At 44.1% G+C, this 22,821-nt stretch overlaps 1 protein-coding gene across 2 annotated transcripts in view; it reads right to left on the bottom strand.

The window, feature by feature from the left end:
• HIRA (histone cell cycle regulator) overlaps positions 1 to 22,821 on the bottom strand; it is a 383,198-nt gene that overhangs the window by 17,195 nt on the left and 343,182 nt on the right. For both annotated transcript variants that reach the window (XM_078667954.1, XM_078667955.1), the window contains exons 22-24: positions 22,340 to 22,462; positions 21,223 to 21,386; positions 8,190 to 8,278 (exon numbers count right to left, since the gene is read on the bottom strand). In XM_078667954.1, coding sequence (XP_078524080.1) covers positions 8,190 to 8,278; positions 21,223 to 21,386; positions 22,340 to 22,462 — 376 coding nt within the window. The remainder of the gene's footprint in view (positions 1 to 8,189; positions 8,279 to 21,222; positions 21,387 to 22,339; positions 22,463 to 22,821) is intronic.

Here is a 22,821-nt window from a genome sequence, read left to right as displayed (position 1 = left end):
GTGAGCCAGAGGGTGGCAGTGGTGAAACAGAGGGTGGCAGTGGTGAAACAGAGGGTGCTGTGATGAACCAGATGTAGAAACAACATGGCCGCGACCGTTGCTACCTGACAAGTAAGTTCGCGTTTGCGAACTGGTAAAAAACCCTTGCGAAATGGCAGAAACACTTGCGAACACAAAAAAAAAGGAATCCGCAAAATTTGCGAGAGTTCGCGGATTTTGCGGATTGTGAGTCCGTAAGTACGCAATTTCGCGGATTGCCAATTCGCAAAATCCGCCCATGCTTACTGCTTGACCCACTGCAGCATCCTTCATGAGTTCTGTATCCAGGCAGTTATGCCTAGTGAAGGTATGTGGCGACTTCCATGTTGCCGCTCTACAAATGTCTATGACCGGCACTCCTGCAAAAGTGCCATGGACGTGGACATGGCCCTGGTAGTGGGCTCTCACTTTAGATTGCATGGGTTGCCCTGCCTGTTCATGACAAAAATGAAATAGCTGCAGAAATCCAGCGTGAAATACTTTGTTTAGTGCGTGGAAGGCCCTTCCTGGGCCTGCTGTAAGCCACGATTAGTAGATGTGACTTTTTGAAGGTTTTTGCCTTTTCAATATAAAATTTCAGGCATCTTTTAAGATCTAGAGAGTGCAACGACCTTTCCGCTGTAGTACTGGGATTCGGGAAGAAAGAGCGCAAGACCACAGGTTCGTTGAGATGGAAGTACGACGGGACTTTTGGAATAAATTCAGGATTTGCCCTTAAAATTACTCTGTCCTGCTTGAATTGCAGAAAGGGTTCCTGTATCGAGAGGGCTTGGAGCTCACTCACTCGCCTCGCCGAGGTGAGTGAAAGCAGGAGGGCTGTCTTCAAAGAGAGGTATTTTAGGTCAGCCCTGTGTACCGGCTCAAAAGGATGCTTCATGAGCTGATTAAGCACTGTATTAAGGTGCCAGGTAGGTGGCACCATTTTCACAGGAGGGAAGGTTCTGTAGAGTCCTTTCAAAAACTGTTTGACTAACCTGTGGGACCAAAGAGAAGGGCCAGTAGGAGATCTTCTGTAGCGGGATATTGCCGCCAAGTGGATTCTGACTGAAGTATGAGCAAGGCCTGAGTTTGCCAGATGGAGAAGATAAGGCAGTATCTGCTCCGGAGAGGAAGAGAAAGGATGTATACCTTGAGCCTTACACCAGATGCAAAATCTCTTCCATTTTAAAGAGTATGTTTTGTTGGTACTATCCGCCCGTGCTCGAGCCAGGATGGCTCTACAGTCTGGTGGAATATTCAAATTCTGAAGTTCTCTGAACTCAGGAGCCAAGCCGCTAATTTGAGAGAGACTAGATTCGGAAGCTGGACTTGCTGGTTGCTCATTGTGAGGAGAAATGGGAACTGCTTCAAGCGGATCGGCGGCTCCAGAGATAGGCGGTAAGAGTTCCGTGAACCAATGTTGGCGTGGCCCCGTTGGGGCGATCAGAATGAGTGAACAAGGCTCCGCCTTCAACTTTCTGAGGTCCCTGGGAATCATTGGAAATGGTGGAAAGGCGTATGCAAAGACGTTGCACCATGCGATAGAAAATGCATTCCCTAGGGACCCTTTCTGGGGATGCCAGCTTGCAAAGTGTGGGCATTTGGTGTTGGATCTTGTGGCGAACAGGTCGATCCAAGGAGTGCCCCATTGGGAGAAGATTTGGTTGAGGATTCCTCGATCCAGTTCCCATTCATGAGATGTTGACCTCTGTCTGCTTAATGAGTCGGCGAGTACATTTTCCATGCCTGGGACGTACTCCGCTCGAAGAGATATATTGTGTCCAATTAACCAGTTCCAGATTTTCTGCGACTCGTGAGAGTGTTATAGAGCGAGTCCCTCCTTGTTTGTTGAGGTAATGCATCGAAGTAGTGTTGTCTGTACGAACGAGCACTAGTGAATTTTTGATTCTTGGCAGAAATGCTTGCAGGGCGAGGAAGACTCCCCGCAGTTCCAGGAGATTGATATGGAGCCCCTTTTCTATTGGGGTCCAATTTCCGCTTATCTGTAGCTCTTGAAGGAACGCTCCCCAACCTTCCAAGGAGGCGTCTGTTGTGATGACATGCGGTGTAGCCGGAACCAGAAATGGTAAGCCTTGAGAAAGGATTTGAGCAGATATCCACCATTGTAGGGCCTTGACCATCTGAGGAGTTACTTTGATGAGATCGTCGAAAGACCCTGTGCATTGGACCCATTGTGTTGAGAGTGCCTCCTGGAGGGGGCGCATCCGCAGCCGGCAGTGAGGTATCAAGAGGATACATGATGACATCATCCCAAGTAGAGATTTGAAAAGTCGGACTGTTAAGGTCCTCTTTGAAGCTACACGCATAGCCAGCGTCAAAAGCTTGTTCTTTCTCTCTTGAGATGGGAAGGCTCTCCTTAGTCGTGTGTCGAGGGTTGCACCTAGGAAATTGATGCGCTGAGAAGGTAGCAGGGCTGATTTCTCCCGATTGAGCGAGAGTACTAAATGGTTTAAAGTTGCAGACAAGCGTTGGAAGACCTGGACGTGTCTTTTAAGGATGGAGCCTTGATCAGCCAGTCATCCAGATACCGAAAGACTTGATGGTGCTGCCTGAGATATGCAGCTACTGGGGAGAGACACTTCGTGAAGATGCGAGGTGCAGACTTGAGCCCGTAGGGCAGGACACGAAATTGAAAGTGTCTGCCTGCCACTGCAAATCTTTAAATATTTTTTGTGATTTCTGTGAATTGAGATATGGAAGTAAGCGTCCTGAAGGTCCAGGGACGTCATGTAATCTTCCACTTCCAGGAGTTGTAAGACCTCCTGGATTATTACCATGCGAAACGACTGCTTCTTCAGGAATTTGTTGAGGGCCCTGAGGTTCAAAATCGGTCTCCACTTCTTCTCTTTTTTCTGAATTAAAAAGAAGCGATAATAAAATCCCCTTCCCCGTTGAGACAGAGGTACCTTCTCTATTGCCCCTTTCTGGAGCATAAGAGAGACTTCTCGGAGAAGCAGCCATAGATTTTTGTGATTCATTGGGCGTGACAGAGTTTGGGGAGGAATATGCATAGATTCCAGAGAATGGCCGAATTGAACCAATTGAAGGACCCAACGTTCCGTGGTAATCTTCTTCCAATTTGTTAAGAAATGGGAAATCTTTCCTCCAATCTTTGATGAGGGAAATGAATCCGGTACTGGCTGAAGAGACATGTCATTGTCTACGTCCGCAGTTTTTCCGCTGTCCTTTACCGCGAAAGGCTTGCCATAAGAAGATTGTTGTCCATGTTGCTGGCGTTGCTGATATTGGGGTCGACTCTGGCCTGAAGAGTATGAAGACCTGTATTGGTAGTTTCCTCTATAAGAGGACCGTCCTCTTCATCTAGACCCACGAAAGGACTGGTTCTTGTACTGGAGAGTGCCCAAAGCCCTAGCAGTGTCCGTGTCTTTTTTTATATTCTGCAGCGTTTCATCAATTTTGGGGCCGAAGAGCAATTGGCCATCATAGGGCATATCCAATATTTACGTTTGCACCTTAGGACGAAAGGAAATTGCCCTCAGCCACCCTGGCCGTTGCAAGACTGCTGCTCCAGCCAGTTGGCGGAAACCTGTTGCAGCGATATCCATCGCACAGTCTATTATTTCTTACGCTGAGGCTTCACCCTCTAGTAAAATTTTCTTTACCTCCTCTTTGGATGTATCAGGTAATTCTGATAGATACGGGGCTATATCCGCCAACAATTGTCTATTGGGTCTAAAATGTCCCGGTCTCCCGGTGTGTAGTGTGTTGCCTCTCCTGTATTGCGGCCCCATGCCCCCTTATTGTCGCTGTGGATGGTTCTGGGACTTCGGACGCCTTTATATTGAAAATGAGCCTATCATACTCCTTATCCCCATATTAACCTTTTTGTTCCTGTTTTGGGCCGTCTGGTTCCTAGGTGTCTTTTCCCCCTTTTTACGATTGTTTTGCCTCTGCCTTTTTCTGATTGTATCGGTACTGTATGCCTTGGAACCTTTGACCGCTTTACATATTGATGCCGGCCGATTTGTTTGTAGGCCTCGAATTGTAAATTTTTCTGATGCTAATAAAGGTTTAAAAAAAAAAAAAAAAAAAAAAAAAAAAAAAAAATTGTCTATTGTAGCAAAAACCCAGTTTCCTACACCTACCCTGTAAGTACCGAGTTGGTGAAGATTTTCCTTACCATAGGAAACAGGGAGTCTAAGTTTGAAAACTGAAACAGTTATTTACTTGATTAGAGTCAATTCTGTGGAATAAAAATGGAGTTTGTAACACTTTATCTAAATGGAAATCCAAATAGGGATCATTTGTAACACGAGCTTGTATCTCTGCGGATGTACAAGCCATACGAAGGAAATGAGAAGAAGAAAAAAATATGAATACAAAATTGCCTCCACAACTTAGCAGTGATGTGCCCGTCACCACTACTAAATCTGGGGAGAGGGGTCTGCCAGTGGTCCAACTGCAGTGGTGATCAGATTTCTCGCAGCCTCCTCTGAAACCTGGATGGACTTTGACAGGCTGCCTTAGTGCTGGGCCCACTGAGACTTCAATTCCCACTGTCGAGCCCGCATATGGTACCCAAAACGGTCAACAAGCATGATGCAGGAGGCCAATAGTTCAAGAAACCTCAGATTCCTCCACACTGATATACATGACCAAGGCTAACACGTCGGGATCATAGCCCAAATTTCCTGGGCTCTTTGATCCGTATGGAAGGGCTGGTAATGAAGTGTATGTAGAATGACTCTGATGAAAGGAAACCTTTGTGAATGAGTTAGGTGTGATGTTGATAGGGAACTCCAACAATGTCAGGAGGTTCGTTGCCACCTGAAGGTGGTCCATGACTGACTGTGGTGAACCTGCCTTCAACTGGCAGTGGTTGAGGTAGAGTAAGACTGGCACATCTGACCTGTGAAGAAATGCGGTGACCATCACCTTAGTAAACACTAGATGGGCATTGGTGAGGTTTAAAGGGAGCATGGCAAACTGAAAATGCTTGTAGCCCACCTTGATGTGCACATACAGCATGTGGATCTGCAAGACAGGGACCTGGAAATAGGCGTCCTCAAGGTCGAATGCTACCATCCAGTCTCCGGGCTTTAGGGCAGATAGCACCTGGGCCAACTGAGGATGCTGAATTTGTCCATCAGCATGAAGAAATTGAGAGGTGGGAGAACTAAAATTAAACAAAGACATCTTCCCTTTTCTGGCCTAAGGAAATAGGAGTAATCTCCGGTTCCAAATTCGGTGGCCAGGACGCTCTCTATTATAATTGTAATTGGATTTGTATAGCTCTTACGAACCATGCAGAGGCGTTGGAGCGCTCTACAGTGAGTAGCACCGTACTCCAAAAGCCAAGGTTAGTGGTTAACCCATTGGTTATTGAGATTCGTCATGTGCTTTAAAGAAAAAATGCATGCATTTATTCCAGTTACTGTGTGATATATTAATACTAGATAGGTGTTATCATTATGGGGGCTGTGTGGTTTCAGTTTAATGGCTGGTGAGATGGATAGGCTGACTGAGATTAGGTAACGTTAGATTACAGGAATAAAGCTTTAAAGAGGAGAGGATTGGATGTGATCTATGAAATAAGGTAAAAGTTATTTGCTGAATTACAATAAGAAAGATTAAGGCAGGCATGTGACTGAGAGGAGGCTATTTTCAGAAGGTTTGCAGTGAATGGAAGTTAAGAAGAGGGTCACTCTGAAGAAGAAAAAGGAGTAGTTTCTTACCTGTAACTCCAGTTCTGTAGTAGGGGTATCTCTGTTATAGTCATAATCTTGTGAATAGTCCCGCCCATGCAAGGGGACCCCGGAGCAATCGAAATTGTCTCTTAAGTTGTCTTCTTCTGCAGTCCTGCATAGCCACTTAAGAGAAAATCAAATACAAATAATGCAGCCTAAAACTACAAGGCTACATTGGCCAGCACTTCATCCTGAAGTAAAAAGGATAGCCAACTAATGTCAAAATGTATACATTTTGCTTAGTTTCATACATAGAGAAACTCCCCTTCACAAAAATTCTTTAAAATGATAGAGAGGAAGGGTTGGACAGACAAGCCCCCATAGGCTGTCATTATATGTCTGCAAAAGGGATACCGTGCCTTTAAGGAACTCTCCAGAGACCCTCGTATCCCAGGATGCACAGCCAAAGGCCTTTTACTTTCAGTTATTTTTGAAGGCGTATAAAGCCAGGCCTGCAGCTTACAGTACATTATCATGTTCTCCACCGGGGAGGAGGGCGTGCGCTTATGACTATAACAGAGATACCCCTACTACAGAACTGGAGTTACAGGTAAGAAACTACTCCTTCTGTAGTAGGGGATCTCTGTGTATAGTCATAATCTTGTAAATAGAATGGCAAGCCCATCCCAACAAACCAAACCGGCGGTGGAGGAAAAAGACAACACCACTACTGTGCTAACAGATTTCTCAACTAAGCCTGCCCAACCTGAGCATCTGCTCTGGCATCAGAGTCCAGACATTAGTGTTTAGCAAAGGTATGGACCGACTTCCAAGTGGCAGCCCTACAGATATCTGCAATGGGAACATTACGTAGCAAAGCTGTTGTAGCCACTTTGCCTCTGGTGGAATGAGCTTTAGGCTTACCTCCTAAGGTTTTGTTAGCCTTTTGGTAACATAACTGGATACAGGACACAATCCACCTAGAAATGGACTGTTTTGAAGTGGCAAGACCGGTCCTGACTGATCCATAATTGACAAACAATTGGTCAGACCTACGAATGTCCTTTGTCTTATCCAAGTAGAATTTCAACACTCTTCTGACATCCAGGGAATGAAGAGACCTCTCCGCTGGAGTGGAAGGGTGTTGAAAGCAAGGGTAGATGTACTCACGAGACGTTGTTTTTGTGCTGGCTGAAGAGTGGCTGAGGTCATTTCTGATTGAGACTGGGTATCTAAGTCATGTATGGAGAGGGATTCTTCCTGTGACGCTGAAGCTTCTTCCTCCTCCTCTTGTCGACCGAAGATGTTGGGGACATCTTCCATTTGCTTGCGCTGCACATCTCTTGACGTCTAGCCCTTAAATCATGAAGATTCTTTTTTAGACCGAAAAGACTTACAGGTCTAACAGGCGTCCTCTCGTTGATCAGGCGAGAGACATAAGTTGCAAACGGGATGTTGGTTGGTGTGAGGGTATTTGGAGTGGCACTTCGGACAGAAATGGAAAGGAGTGTGTTCCATTAGCAGGTCATTCTTGGCCTCTTTTCAAATTGAGTAATGTTGCCCAGCCCGTAGGCCAAAGAGACAAGTCGAAAACCTGCCACAAAATCTAGGAGGGGAAGTATACTATACCGTTCTAAACAATACCATATAGCTATGTATACCAGACCGAAGGGGTGCAGATGGAGACTCGAAACAGAGCACGAGATACTACATCCAAACCGGTCAGCGGAAAAAACACAAGTATTAAGTACTGCAACATCCCAATCCAGAGAGGCTTCTAAACCTGAACTTTGGGGAACTTGTGAACTGGTGATTCTTAGCCCTAACAGACAGATATATGCAGACCCTGATGACTGCCAGATTTCCCCTTCAACCTATCAATACTTAGTATCACCATGATTGAGCATAATAAGATAATAACTTGCTATGCGGGGCTTATATGTAGACAGAGGGTTGAGGTTAATGTAGGGACATATTAAGATTAACTGTAATAGTTATATGCATAAATAAATCTCATTAATTGCCGCTCCATTATATTTTTATCACATCAACCCTTTCACGAAGGCCCACTACAGTAGTAAGCGTTGCTCACGTCAGAGCTCGGCCTTTGATGCCAAAAGTGATGGAGGCCATTTGGGTTCACGGTGATGGATTAAACCCAGATCTTTTGACTGGGTGTGAGTGTTTGATTGATTCAGATGCTCCGTCCATCACCACCCCCTTTTGTACCGCATTTGGGTTCACGGGACACTGCTAGCCTTCTTGTAAAGAGACAGAGATGCCAAAAGTGTTTGGGAAAGCACCAGAGGCAGTAGATCTTCAGCAGCTTATTCTGGGCATAAGACATACTGACGCAGGTGATCCATGCAGGCAGCAGCGAGCTATGCCTCCATCTCTACACAACGCCCTCTTTTCATACCTCACAGAGGATAAAGGGAAACAACATACATGTTTATCTTGACTGTTTACATAGTTCCATGCAAATGTAAAACTTGATCTTACCAGTATTCTTGACTCCCACTGACTTCCAGCTGAGTTGTGCACTGGTCCTAATAAATCCTTGCAGAGCTCGCGAAGCCGGAACTCAAAGCCTGCACAAAAATAGAGAAATGTTTTTGATGAGCAAGACGTGAGCCTTAATGACAGGAAACTATGTATTTGGCAACATCAGAAGCACAGTACAAAAGGTCATATAAACTATGGGTGGTAAGTGTTTTAAAAAAAACAACAACTTTATTTTGCATTTTATTACGAACATTAAACAGATCATAAAATAACACTGAAGTCAATTTTAGTCAATTACAGTTTCTTTTATCCATGATGATCCCACCCCATCACAAGCCTTGCATTATCAAGTCTATATGCATAGAGTACATCTAGTGTTGCTTACAACTTTTCTACTGTTTGATGGCCTATTATTTTCATGCATTTATTGTTTAGCAATACACCGGAGTACTCAGTACATACACTCATTTCACTCTACTGTCTTCCTACATATTGTTGATGGTCCACAATTGTCCCCTCCTGCATTTCTCATGTTACTACTCCATTTCTCATGGTGGTCTTGCTTCTGAAGCCTTTAACAGCTGTTTTATCATTGTTTACCAGTTTGCTAAATCATCTGCTATATTTTTTGTCCGTTTCTATGAGCTCCCTCAGCATTTGCCACTGCCCATTAACCACATCTCTTACCCATGCCTGCACTTGAGGGATAGCTTTCAGTGCCACAAACCTACATCTTATTGTACCTTTCTTCAGTCTATGTACCACACCCGATGTACTTTGCGTGATCGTAAACTGTGGGAACCCTCCCGCTATTTATGGATCACTTCAGTCCAGGATTTCTCTATCATTTGGCAGAACCACCTCATATACAGAAAGTCATCTTCCGCTTTCCTGCATGTCGGATATGCTGCTGCTCACCCCAAAAATACTTTCCTACATTTTTGGGGGTAGGATAGAATAAACTGTGCACATATTAATCTGGCATTACTTTATTTTAATTGTATTTTTTTTACTTGCAAGCAGGCGATTTGATAGTCTGCCCATGGTGGGCTCTGGGCTATCTTTCTCCCACTATGTTCTAACTTTCTCCAGGATAGTTACACCTTTGTCCTCTTTTAGGACTATATAAAGGTTAGACACCAGCCTTTCGCCATTTGCTACATTTTGCATTGTCATCAGGGCCTCTTTTGTTTACAGAACCTCAGGGAAACTAGTTCATATTTCTCTTGTAATTTGGCATCTTTTAAGCATTCCCCATGTCCCACCGTGTAGCTCTGCTTATCTTCGAAAAAGCGACAAATGTATTATTCAGATATCCATTCCCTCAGTAGCCTCGTTTACCAGTTGCCCTACTCTGCTCTCCATCGAACTACATGCTGCATTGGTGTCACCACATAACAGACCTCTAAGTCAGGCAGCTGCAAGCCCCCTTTTTAACGCTACTCAATGTCTCTCCCTAAACCAGCAACACCACTACTCTGACCAACTCCTTGAAAAATGTTGGACTGAGCTCTGCATCATGATCAGGCACCTTGGACGGAAGACATTTAGGCAAGTGCAACTGATGGAGCAAGGATTCGCATGTTACGCGACTTGCTCGTACTCATGAACCTCGCATAACTATAACGAATTAACTCAACATGTTTGTCTTACTAATTTCCCTTTTATTCTGACATTTGGGGTATCCGAGAGATGCTTGCCTATGTGTACTAAACAGTAATAACGCTTGCTATTAAAATGGCCGCTGCTTAGCGGGATTTACTTCTGCGCATGCGTCGGTCACAATCACGTGATGTGACGTACTCGCAGTTCTGGTGGGAAATGTTTGCTCATGCGCAGTACAGCTAATATGGCTGCTTTGTTTTCTCATATGCTCCGTGCTTGCCAAGCTGCTTTTGCAAAGTTGTTTGTTCTGCATTTACCCTAACGCTATAGTTATTATAAAGTAAGGGGTATAGAGTAGCTATTCATGGTATACAGTGTATTCATTTTTTCTGTATTTCTAAATTGTTTTTGCTTACTTTTCATGTATCGTATTATTTGGGGCCCGAGGAACACTCGAGATTCCATATTGAACAGCCTTTTTGCGCATGACAGTCTTCTGCCGGTGACATTGAAAACTTGCCAACCCGAAGTCCCAGCCAAGATGTGCCTGGGAAGATGCACCTTCGCCTAGCAGAAGAAGCTGAATTGCTTTCAATGTATCATAATTCATAGATATACTATTGTAATAAGAATGTTAGGTCATGGGAACCCCAAATTCAATAGGCGGTCCCAAATCATGTAAATGCAGGCTTGTAGAAATGAAATATGATTGGTGTGTTGACCTATCCTACTTGGGGACCAATCGAAACTGGGGATTCTTACACTTGCAACATTTGGAGGGTGGTACACTGACCTGAAAACAGGATAACTAGCCTAGGTTTAGCTAGAGAAATTGTCCGACTTGTCCGAATAGCTGACCTGTCACTGACCCAACGCACTCAATAGGTGACTTGATACAGAGGGCTGCGGAGCACTCTGTCCGAGATTTCCATAGACTCGAGGGTTTTGTGAAACCTTAAGTGCTGGCGGAGCACTTTGCTGGGGAGTTCGATAACCCAATCGGGGTTCTGACTGATAGCTGCAGAGAGGGTGGAGCGCAGGCGTTGCTTCCGAACTGCGGGTGCTGGTCGTGCCTTGGTGGTCCTGTCCTGATCCTAATCTGGGTTTCCTGTCCTGTCCTGGGGTGTCCTTTCCGTCCTTGCTGTCCTTCTGGCGACTGTCCTTCCTGGGGTTCCTCCCGTCCTTAACTGACCCGTGGCCAGGGTTGGTCTTCACACCACTCAGGTAAATATAGTGCTTAAAAATCTACTCTGCACCTTCTATATTTTCTTTCTTTTGCTTTAATAAAGTCATACTCTTGCAAAATTGATTTCCATGCTTTTCGCATCTCTGAATGAACAAGTCATACATAAAATTGTCGTTATTCTAGCATGTTCCATTTTCTTACCCATCCTTTAAGTTCATTCCTTTTCAGTTCATGATACATAGATGTTCCTTGTCTTTACCCATTATTTAGCCGATTCAAGTAATTGCACCGGTTTATTAGTATGGTCTATTTGCATTTTTCCTATAGTTCCTCTTTATGGGGAAATATTTCCCTGTGAAATTCTAGTATGCTCTTTATTCTTCCCGTCCTTTAGTATCTCCATATTAAGTCTAAATTCTGAAACTGCTGTCTAGCATGTTCCTTGTTCTTACCTTCCTTTAGACTCACAAATGGTTGGTTTCATTTATTTCCTTTATGGATATGTGCTCTTTGTAATCTTGGTTATCGACTGTTTGTTAATTGTGAACCTTATGCTTTCTGAGATAGAAGAATTTTAGATAAAGGTTTTCAAAACTTCTTGAGTTTGTGGTTATTATAGTACAAATAGAATATATAAAGTATAAGTACTTTGGGGTCTGCCTTTCTTTTACAGCTAGCTCCCTGATCCACTGTGATCATAGGTACCCGTAACAGTGGATTGGTAAGTTGGGTACACTGGATATAAAATAGGAAGGAACAAGGGTTACTGGTAGTAGAGTGTATGGTCGCCCGATTAATGAATATGGTAAATTCAAGTTTATGGGCCCGATACGTATGTTGTAAATTTGTTGGTCGGGTGACCTGCGCGCTCTATCACAACCTGTTCCATAACATATTGCGGCAGCATGTCCCAACATGTTACTGAACTCTTGAAGGCTTTTCTGTTGTGGGTGTTACTTATCCATCTCCCAGATTAGGTCCCACCTCTGGATATGTTTCTCATACCACACTAGTGAGTCTCCCAGTGGAAACAGCCCAGTTTCTTCCAAAGTCCTGAGATAGCATCAAAGTGTTCTAGGTCTTGGAGGAGTAGGGTTATTGACACTTCAAGTTGATATAAGCTCTACAAGGTTTGTTTCCACACATACTGGTGACACGCGTGAAATTAGTTCAATACACCAATGCTTGAATGTGAAAGATAGGTTATGTAGCCCCTCAGAACCACAACTAGTGCATAGTTGAAGTGGTGTCAATGTTTTTGGGTTACTAACAGGGAGCAGTGGTAATCCAAATGATGTTCATTAATGACTTATACACTCGAGATCACTAGAAATGGAATATGTATTTCAACATATTTATTTTGAAATTGTTTTTTTAAAACTTCAGAGTCTATTGAACACAATATTGGTACCAGCACAGAAAATGCAACGCAGCTAAGCTTTTCAGTAACAGTGAAAAATGGTAAGAGCGCAATTTGTGACCCTTAACCCCTTGTGTGCTAGTGACAAGCTCAGCTCGTCATGAGGGGCGGTTGAGCTGCCCTCATGACGAGCTGAGCTCGTCACAGCCGTTGGAACGTTCGCACGTGGGGATAATTTCCCCGCTATGCTGAACGTTCGAAAACGGGTGTGGCTGTGACGAGCTCAGCTCGTCATGAGGGCATCTCTGCTGTGCCTCATGACGAGCCTAGCTCGTAACCAGCACAATGGCGCCGGGCGCCCCCCCCCCCCCCCGCACAGCGGGGGGGAAACACCCCGCAGCTAAGGGGTTAATACCCTCACTGTGCTAACTCTAAATGCTATGCTAGTTCTAGCAGATGAGTAAATAATAAGCCAGAGTTTCAGATATAGTGTGTTTAGCTGAACAACATAATTTGTTTCCTGTTTGGAATAGCTTGCCAGCTATTTCGAGAACAAGAGCAGGAGATTGTGTCTGTGCAAGAACACAATATTGGCAATAGTCTGGGTTAGTGAAGGGGAAATCCTTCACAGAGTCTTCTGGAGGCTTCAGTCAAGATGGAATCTGGTGCTATGCTCATCTGAGATCTGCAACCTGAAAGAAGTTTCTCTTTCTCACTCTCAAAAGCCACATCAAAAAGCTTACACAATATCAGCCACTGACCTGATGAATTTCTGTGAAATACAAGAAATCCCGTGGGGTAAGCTTTGTTATAACCTGACTCAAAACCGTACATCAGAAGTTCCCACTTTCATGCTACTCCACCATTTTACTCTCCATCCACACCAGTAGATTGTGCCATATATATCATGGGGACTCTCACAAGGTTTAAAAATATACAAAATGATTTATTGCGCATTACAGAAATTTCATAAAAATATATAATCTCACAGTCCTAATAATAATAAAAGCCACACCGAGGTGGTAACAAATTACATACAATTCATAAAAGCACACAAACAACAGAGTTTAAATGGTATATACTAGAAAAAATTTAAGTCAATAGAAGAGGTGGTAACACTGAGAAAACCAGAAAGAGCAGAGAGCAATGGTACATGTGCATGTTGGATACAATTAATAGGGGACTCAACAGTAGGGAAGACTGGATGTCCTTTATTATTTAAACCTCTATACCTTGCTCAAACTTAGGAAACCTGCCTAACTCCTACAGAGATTTGAGCACGATTAAAGAGTTATATGAAAATTGATAGTGTTACTAGTTTACACAGGTGTTGAGCCAAGCCAATACAAATCCATATAGAGTTAGACTTTTTACTAACTAGGTTACAAATAGTTCCTTTTCGAACCTCTTATTAGCTTCATAATTTGTATATCTTTATACTACAATTGACCAGAGAAATTTAAATTGTCCTTATAGGTATACCAGAGGTCAAAGTTACAGAACACGATAGCTTCGGGAATACAATCTCGAGTTTTCGCATAGCAATGACATAACATCGGTCTAATTCAAGTCGACACCCAGCTTATATCTAGAGGTAGACAACAATACTGTCGGCTCAGTATCACTATTAAAAAGGACCACATAAACTAAGAATAAGGAGTAGCTAATTAATAAATGATAACAGTAAGGAACGCGTTCCATTTAAATGCAGGACAATGAATGAATGAATAAGGTATTTATTGAGCGCACGGTGGCCAAGCGGCTTCCTGGCGCTGAGAGCTCTACTGATCAGAACAGAACAGGGCCAAGGAAGTTAGCCGGAGTATGCCTAGGCAAACAAGAAAGTCTTGAGCGCTTTACGGAAGTGTGAAAAAATGGGAATTGAGTGCAGAGATAGGGGGAGGGAGTTCCAGAACCGGGGGGCAAGAACAGAGAATCTGGTACCACCAGTGCGGGATTTGCGGAAGCGGGGAACAGTGAGGAGGGCGGAACTAGAGGAAAGGAGGGTACGGGCAGGGGTGTGAGTGGAGATCAGGGTGTTGATGAACGCCGAAGCAGAGCGATCAACAGCCCGGAAGACTAGGCACCCTAATTTAAATAGGGATCTCTGCAAAACAGGTAGCCAGTGAAGTGATTTAAGGACAGGAGTAATGTGATGAGTTTTGGGAAAATGAAAGATAAGACGAGCAGCCTGATTTTGGATTGCTTGGAGACGGCGAGTTTCGTAGGCAGGGATGCCCACGAACAAGCTGTTTCCATAATCAAGGCGGGAAATAATAAGGGCCGAAATGATAATTTTAATGGAATCCAGGGAAAAAAACGAGAAATTTTTCGGATCAAACGAAGGGAAAGAAAGCAAGAAGACACAACAGAGCTAACCTGGCCGTGCATTGACAGGTCCTGACTGACCTTAATGCCCAGCGTTTTAACAGAGGAAACCGGGGTAGGGGGGGGAGCAAAGATCGGGGGCCAGAAGGCAGAGGACCAAGGACTGGATGAGCCACCAGTCAAGACGAGCTCGGTCTTGTCTGGGTTGAGCTTGAGATGATTGACGCTCATCCATCCGGAGATGAAAACCAGAGTGGAGCGAAAGAATGATAAAGAGTGAGAAGAAGAGGAAAGATCAAAGACGAGCTGGAGGTCATCTGCGTAATTATACACAGAGACCCCCAGATCAAGAAGAGAAACAATGAGGGGACGAATATAAAGGTTAAAAAGAAGAGGAGAAAGGGAGGAACCTTGGGGAAGCCCACAAGACACCGGGAGGGGAGAAGCAGAGAAGCCAGAGAGGTGAACAGCTTGTGAGCGACCTGTAAGAAAGGACGCAATCCAGGAGAGAGCAGAGCCCCGAATGCCCTCTGCGCCGACACGGTCAAGTAAGATGGTATGATCAACCGTGTCGAACGCAGCGGACAAGTCGAGGAGAACTAGAGCTTGGGGAGAGTTGGTGTCGGCCTTGGCTTTCAGCTCGTCAAGGACCGCAAGCACCACTGACTCCGTAGAGTGGCCCGAGCGGAAGCCCGCTTGATGGGAAGCGAGGAGATGGTTCTGCTCAACGTAAGAGGAAAGACAAGAGGTAACATAACTTTCAAGAGTTTTGGCAAGATAGGGTAAAAGAGAGATGGGTCTGAAATTAGAGAGAAGGGAAGAATCCAGACCAGGTTTTTTAAGGATAGGGAGGACAATCGCAGATTTAAATGAGGAGGGGACCAAACCAGTGGAAAGAGAGGCATTAAGAAGAGAAAGAGGAGTGGTAGGGCAAGAGGTAAAGAGAGTACTCAACACGCGAGCAGGAGGACAGTCGGCTGGAGATCCAGACTTAATTTTAACAAGCAAGGCAAGAAAAGAGTCCAAGGAAATAGACGGGAAGGAATAAAGGGAAGAATTAGGAACAGGGGGAGCAGAATGATGGGAAAAGGAGGGAGTGGTAGGAATGTTAGATTTTATTTTAGCGATCTTCTCAATAAAGAAGTCGTTTAAGGAGGAGCAGAGGGCCTGGGAAGGAATGAGCTTAGGGCATACGCGATCAGAGGTGGCCAAGTTGTTGACCAGAGAAAAAATCTCTTTAGATTTGTTCGCAGACAAGGCAACCTGCTCAGAGAAATACTTGGTCTTGGACGCAAGGATGGCTTTTTTATAGTCATTCAACAAGCGTTTGTAGTTAGCCCCGAGGTCGGGGCAGTAATTGCGGCGCCAGAGACGCTCAGAGCGTCTGAGTTCCAGTTTAAGAACCTTAAGTTCAGAATTAAACCATTTGTGGGCCTCGTGAGGGCGAACAGACTTGACTATCTTAAGAGGGGCAACTCGGTCACAGGAAGAGGATAGCCAGTTGCTGACTGCAGCGGCCTGGATGTCAAGAGGAAGGCCATTAAGATCAGGGGGAGAAGATGCAAGGGAGAGAGAAAGGGAATGCAGATCCGCGCGGTTCCAGCTATGGGCAAGGATATTCTTAGGGCGAAGGGATTTGTGAGGGGAGCCAAGGTTGATAGTAAAAAAAATAAGAGAATGGTCAGACCCTGTGCAGGGAAGGATACTAGGGGGAGAGACTATGTCCTGAGATGACCAAACTTGGTCCAGTATATGGCCGAGGTTGTGAGTAGGAACAGAAACATGGGACTGGAGATTGAGGCACAGGAGAGTGGCCGTGAAGTCTTTGGACGCCAGGTCCTCCCTGGGATCACCAGGCCAATAGTTGAAGTCTCCCAGCAGGAGAACCGAGGAGTTATTGACTACAAGTGTAGCAAGGAGTTCCTGCAGGGAGGCCACAAATAAGGGCATGCTCAGGGGGGGGCGGTACACAAGGACGACTGTCAGAGGGACGGGAAGATTAGTGGAGCGGGCAACCAAAAAGTACACGCCAGCTATAGAAGGTTGGGAAAGAAGCTGGAATTGAAGACTGGTCCGAACAACCATGGCTACACCCCCTCCGATCCTGCCGTCAGGGCGATCAGCCCGGAAGGCGTAATAGGAATCGGGGAGGATGGCCAGGATATCAGGAAGGGAAGCCTCTGAAAACCAGGTTTCTGTTAAAAACAGAATATCGGGAGAATCAGAGGTAAGGAGGTTGAATAATTGCGATTGATGCTTGCCTGCCGAACGAGTGTTGAGGAGGCAGGCAGAAGCAGTATGAGAGGAAGAAGAAGTAGTGGTGGAAGGCATAGAATTCTGGGAGTGCGAGGAAAGAATAGCCTGCAGGGAAGCAGTACGGCCAGGATGATCTACTTAGCAGCCAACTGGGACGCGCTGATTATGAAACTCCATTCAAAGATGACGTATTTGTTTATTTCCGATCAGGTAATCCTTGAGAGGACGCCTCGGAAATAGATTAGGTCTTGTTCCGGGTTAGAGCCCGGTCATGGCCGATGAGTCGGTCATACAAGTGCTTTCAATTAAGTTAGTTAAGCACCTTTATAAGCCACGCAACAGAAGAGGGCAATTGTAAGACGCCGATACCTGAGAGAGGACGTCGCCGCTATTTCTCCTGACACCCGGTAAGTGAAAACCTGGCCGCAACACAGATTATATTTTATGTACTTTTTTTATGTAGAACGAGCTAACTTAAAGGGCTAGGATTTATATCTAAATGGGTAGGACAATATCTATTTAACATGGCTTGTTCTGTGCGCTTATTATAGCGTAAACGCAGAGTGTGTTGATTGCCCTTTATCTAAAATAAAACTCGACCTACTGCTTCTATTGTTAGCGGCATAACAGCTACTAAATATGGTTGTTTTCCTCAGCGCCTATTATAGAGTACACGCTGAGTGTAGAACGAGCGAACCTATAGGACGATTAAAATTTAAATGGGCAGGACAATATCTATTTAACATGGCTTGTTCTCTGCGCTTAACATAGCGTGCACGCAGAGTGTGTTGAATGCCCTGTATTAAAAATAAAACTCGATCTACTGCTACTATTTTTAGCGGCATAATTGCTATTAAATATGGTTGGTTTCCTCAGCGCCTACTATAACGTACACGCAGAGTGTTTCTAGGGGTTATATATTCTTTAACCTTTGTACCTTTCTTGTAAATAGGCTTAGGTGAAATCGTAGATAGAGGTTTTAAGCTTTAAACATCGTAGAACAAAAAAATTTTAGACTAAGCCTAGGGTCTTTAGACTAGCATGAATTTTTCAAATATGTGACCTCTCCATCCCCTTTCTTTCATATAGAATCTTCTGGTATGACTCGTAAATTGAATTCTTGAGAGCAGCCAGTTTGAAAAAAGACACAAGGAAAATTTAAGATATTCCTGACAGATCTTCTATAAACTTATGGGGTCTAGGAGGTACATTCCGATTTTATCATCACAACAATAAAAAACTTGAAATTGAAGTATATGCAACGCGTGTCAAAACTATCCTATCAGGTGAGATTATGAAATGTTCTCTCCCGCCCTTAGGACACTTTAGTAAAGAGACGTATACTAGCCATTGAGTTATTGTATTCACACTATTATGTTTCCCTATTTATAGCCGCCTGATATGCAAAAACGAGTTTAAGGTTTTTTTTGGAAAACCCGTGAAGTGATCTTAGAGACGGGCGTAATAAGAATAGAACACCCTCGCCAATCATTAAGGTGAGGAGATATGTGAGACCAGAGTATATACCATGGTCCTATGCACAAATTTAATGAAGGTAAAGAATAAGGAAGATTGGTTGAAATAGTATGTGTAAGATGGTGTGGTTGAAGTTAGGTGAACTGTAACACACTATATTGAGCCTTATAAATGAACCAACTGCTACATGAGCAGGTTGCATGCGAAAGATGGAGTGGTTGTGTCAGGTTAAACTTTAGCATACTAGATGATTGAGCCATATATAATTAGTAAATGACCCAAATGTTAAATGAGTAAGTTGGATTTCCTAGCTATGATCTCCCAATCATGATTCCCAAATTTTGTGTTGTCTGTGTATTTAAGTAGTAAAGAAATGGAGAGCTGTGTCTAATATCATTGGGTTTAACGAAGAGGTATTTACAAGTTAACCAACTGCCATAACGGGACGGGACAACATATGTTTTTATTATGTATAGTACTGTTTAAAAATTAGTATAATCTAGTCCTAATAGTTTTTATATTTTATAGGTGTCTTTTCTGTGACAAATTGTGCCCCAAATTCAAGAGAGATATGAACTTGTCTTGATAAAGATGGAAAGAATGTTTTAATGATCCATCGAAACGCGTCGAAGCCACATAATACGCTCAATCTACTAACTTAGCACTGCGAGAATATTAATAACAACGGAACTTATCTAACAGTGCAAGTACAACGGTGCCATAGTAGATGTGCTAACTGCAAAAGACTGACTATAGCAGTCTGATTTCAGAACTCTCGTTTGTGAGCTTTTATGAATTGAATGTAATTTGTTACCACCTCGGTGTGGCTTTTATTATTATTAGGACTGTGAGATTATATATTTTTATGAAATTTCTGTAATGCCCAATAAATCATTTTGTATATTTTTAAACCTTGTGAGAGTCCCCATGATATATATGGCACAATCTACTGGTGTGGATGGAGAGTAAAATGGTGGAGTAGCATGAAAGTGGGAACGTCTGATGTACGGTTTTGAGTCAGGTTATAACAAAGCTTACCCCACGGGATTTCTTGTATTTCACTGTTTAAGTGCCCTAGTCCCACGGATTAGTAAGAGGCCCCTCTTATCTTCTACTAATGAATTTCTGACAATCTATATACATCAGTATGTTAGTTTTAAGACACAATGGAATAAACAAATATGTAAATTCAAACTACATTGTTTATGTTATTTTGTCAGCTGACCTTAAAATACAGGGCACTTGTATCAGACTGATGTTGCATTAGGAGTTTTTGCCTGTGTCATTGTCTGGGTGATTTAACACCTTTATAGGATCCTAGAAAGACAATGACATGTGGTATCTAAGTCATAGACAAACAGGCTGTAGGAAGCAGGGTCTTTATGTGATATACTACTCAGTGGTATAATGTGTAAAGAGTCTTGAGACTCCCCTGAAGTGTACAGGGCTCGATGTAAACCCAAAGTGCCCTACTTGTGGTAGTGTGGTCGAGCAGCCTTAGGCCTAACACAGAGGAGTGTAAGGCATTTGCTATACACACAGTAACCAATTATTGACACACAACTCAAAAAGAAGATCCACACAAAATTTTATAAAAAGTAAGCTTACGTTAAAAGGCAAGTATGCTTTTCAATAGAAATACTTTTCACTTTAAAATGTGGACAGAGTGCAATTTTTCAGTTCAGCAATGTTAACTTATGGGAAGAAAACAAGAATGCAGTTTTGAAATTAAGTACAGGACTTACAAATCCAGTCTTCGGGGAACTGTGGTCAACACCAGGCAAGTTTTAAATTAGTACCAAGAGTGCACCACCAGCGGCGGGCGGGTGCAGAGGTCACATTCAGAGTCGGGCACCAATGGAGACTGGGGGTGATTAAAGATACACTGCTCACCGGTGAGTAAAGCGATGTCAGGGGTCAATCTCCTGGAGTTGAAGTAAATACGGGGGGCACAGGGCAGCATCGAACTAACACACTCAGCAGCACAGAGGCAGCCAGGTGCAGAGTGCCAACACAGCGACGGGCACCCAATGCAATTCAATGGGGGGGGGAATCAGATTTGAAAAGAGGCTGCAGGCGCTGGCCAGGAGGCTGGACCTAAAAACCCCACAGCTGCCCAGCTAAGTTCTGAAGCTAAGGGACATAGGGACACCGTTAATCAAGCTCCCCACGGCCCAGGGGCATTGGGTGAAGGGGTATCCTTTTGCGTCGGTAACAGCTTACGGGGCAGGTCGCGGTCAGGGTGAGTCTTTGGATTGGGGCTGCAGGAGTCAAGGTAGAGTCAGGCAGGGGTCATTCCACGGTGGACTCTAGCTCAGAATCGCTGGGGAACTTTTGAAGGACCGGTGGGTCACTCGGGCCATGGGAGTCAGGTGCAGAGGTGGTTCCGGGGGTAGTTTGTGGTTCCTCATGGCTGAGTTCTGGCTTTAAAATTGATTTCTTCTTGGAGAGGTCTGCTGTCCACAGGAGTACGTTGATCTTTATAGAAAGCAAGCAGTCCTCCCAGGACCTTGGAGGTTGCTGGGTCTGCAGGACGAGTCACCTTTTGGTAGCAGGGGTGAAAGGCAGCAGACAGGCCGTGGGTCTTGCGCCGAGTCAGTCACTGGTCCTTCTTTCTTGCTGTTGTGGCTTTTCGGTGTCCGGGCTTCATACGTTGTCAGAAATCTGATTCCAGGGTCTCAAAATACCACCTAAATACTAGATTTATGGGCGTTACAAGAGAGTGACAGGTTGGAACAAATGGGTTCCTTACCTGGGGTATCTACACCCTGTATTAAGCCATCCTCCTGCCCCAGGTAACATGCATACTGAAGACTCACCTTCATTCACCAGGTATCGTGCATAGATGAGCAGCCAGTGCCGATATTCTTGGCTAGACTGTAGCATTAGTGCAGACGCCGTCTGATTCTCCAGGTAAGCCAGTGTAGTCGCCTGCTGCACCAGGTGAGGCATGGAGAACAAGCGAGCTGCCTGCCTTCCAGAGCTGACAAATGAACAAGAGGAGACATCAGTTCTACAGATATTTTAGTCCAGCTGTCCTAACCCACAAACCCTAGAACTGGTTTTAGGCAAATCTACTTTTACAAAGGTCTACAGTGGATTGTCAAGGAATAAATCTTCTGCTCCATCATGAAAGTGTGAGGAAGTGTCTACATTTGAGGCTCTATATACGTTTAGTAAGATGTTCTATACATCATGCTGAGGAGCTCAAACACATAAGAGAACGAACTTTGATCAAAGGACATTCTGAAAGTCCACCAACATCTTTTGCAGACTGCAATGCAAACCAACATAGGTAACTGGTTTACTGCCTGTACCAGTGTTTAATCATTTGTAAAACTAAGTCCTATATAGCGAATGCCCCAGTGTTGGATGTGACAAATCCTGCGCAAAATAAAATCCAACATCAAGGGCATTTGGAATTTTTCAGATGTTATAATTAGCGCATATTTGGGGTTTTGTCTGAAAATGCTCATTGTACCAAATTCTGCATGACTATGTATTACTGGACCTTTTTTACGCAATATATACTGCACCTTTGCCTTTCAGTAAATATTGGCAGGTTTGAGCTGCTGAAGTTACCTGGAGACAAAGGCAGGGGTGCAGTGCAGCATTTGCTGTAAAACTCCTAACTGGAGTTACTGTACATATGGAAATTAACAGGCTCACCAAGATCAAGGCCTAAGTGGTCAATGAAAGGAAACGGAGAACTCTAGTTGGTACAACCGAATCTAGAGTGAAAATCCGGTGTTCATAAAATTAGAGGAAATCAATTACGATTTTGCATATACTTAGATTTTCTCCCCGATGTACTCAAACAAGACTTGGTAGCTACAACCCTCTATGGTCTCACTCTAGGCCTTTACTGACTAAACCTTATAATGTGCACTGACCATTCTCTTCAGTGACACTAACAGACAGGTCAAGCATGCTTACTTTGAGGTACATCCTTGTATTATGGCTAGAGGTCCTGAGCACAGCATGGCATCCTGGGACAACAGGCAGTTCCTGTAATCTGCACACTGCGCCAGTGAGTCCTGCTTATCGGAAACCAGGTTCCTTGAAAGAAAAGGAAAAAGGAAATGTTAGCAAAATAGTCCCAAATAGGCACCCACAAATGGACTGGGAAGATAGCTGAGCAGTAGGGGGAGACCTCCTTCTTCTGGCTGCTTGGAGTACAGTCGATCAAAAAGTTAAACAAAAGCCTCATATAAGTCCTTGGAGATGCTATTGGTGGGTAAACCTGGAAATCTGAGTAATTTGGCCTCTGCCTCCCTTACACTTCAGCCAGGTTTCACTCCTCTAAGACCAGGTTCACTTCTGTGTATTAGATATTTTGGCATCAGACAAAAGCCTGGAATGTTTCTAACTATTCTGCATGATCATTGGCCCCACCGTGCCCATAGGACCTGAGCCTT

The sequence above is a fragment of the Lissotriton helveticus genome, chromosome 11 (assembly GCF_964261635.1).
Source record: "Lissotriton helveticus chromosome 11, aLisHel1.1, whole genome shotgun sequence".
Taxonomy (NCBI): domain Eukaryota; kingdom Metazoa; phylum Chordata; class Amphibia; order Caudata; family Salamandridae; genus Lissotriton; species Lissotriton helveticus.
The sequence above is the reverse complement of the archived record's forward strand: the minus strand, read 5'-3'. Positions and strand labels throughout refer to the sequence as shown.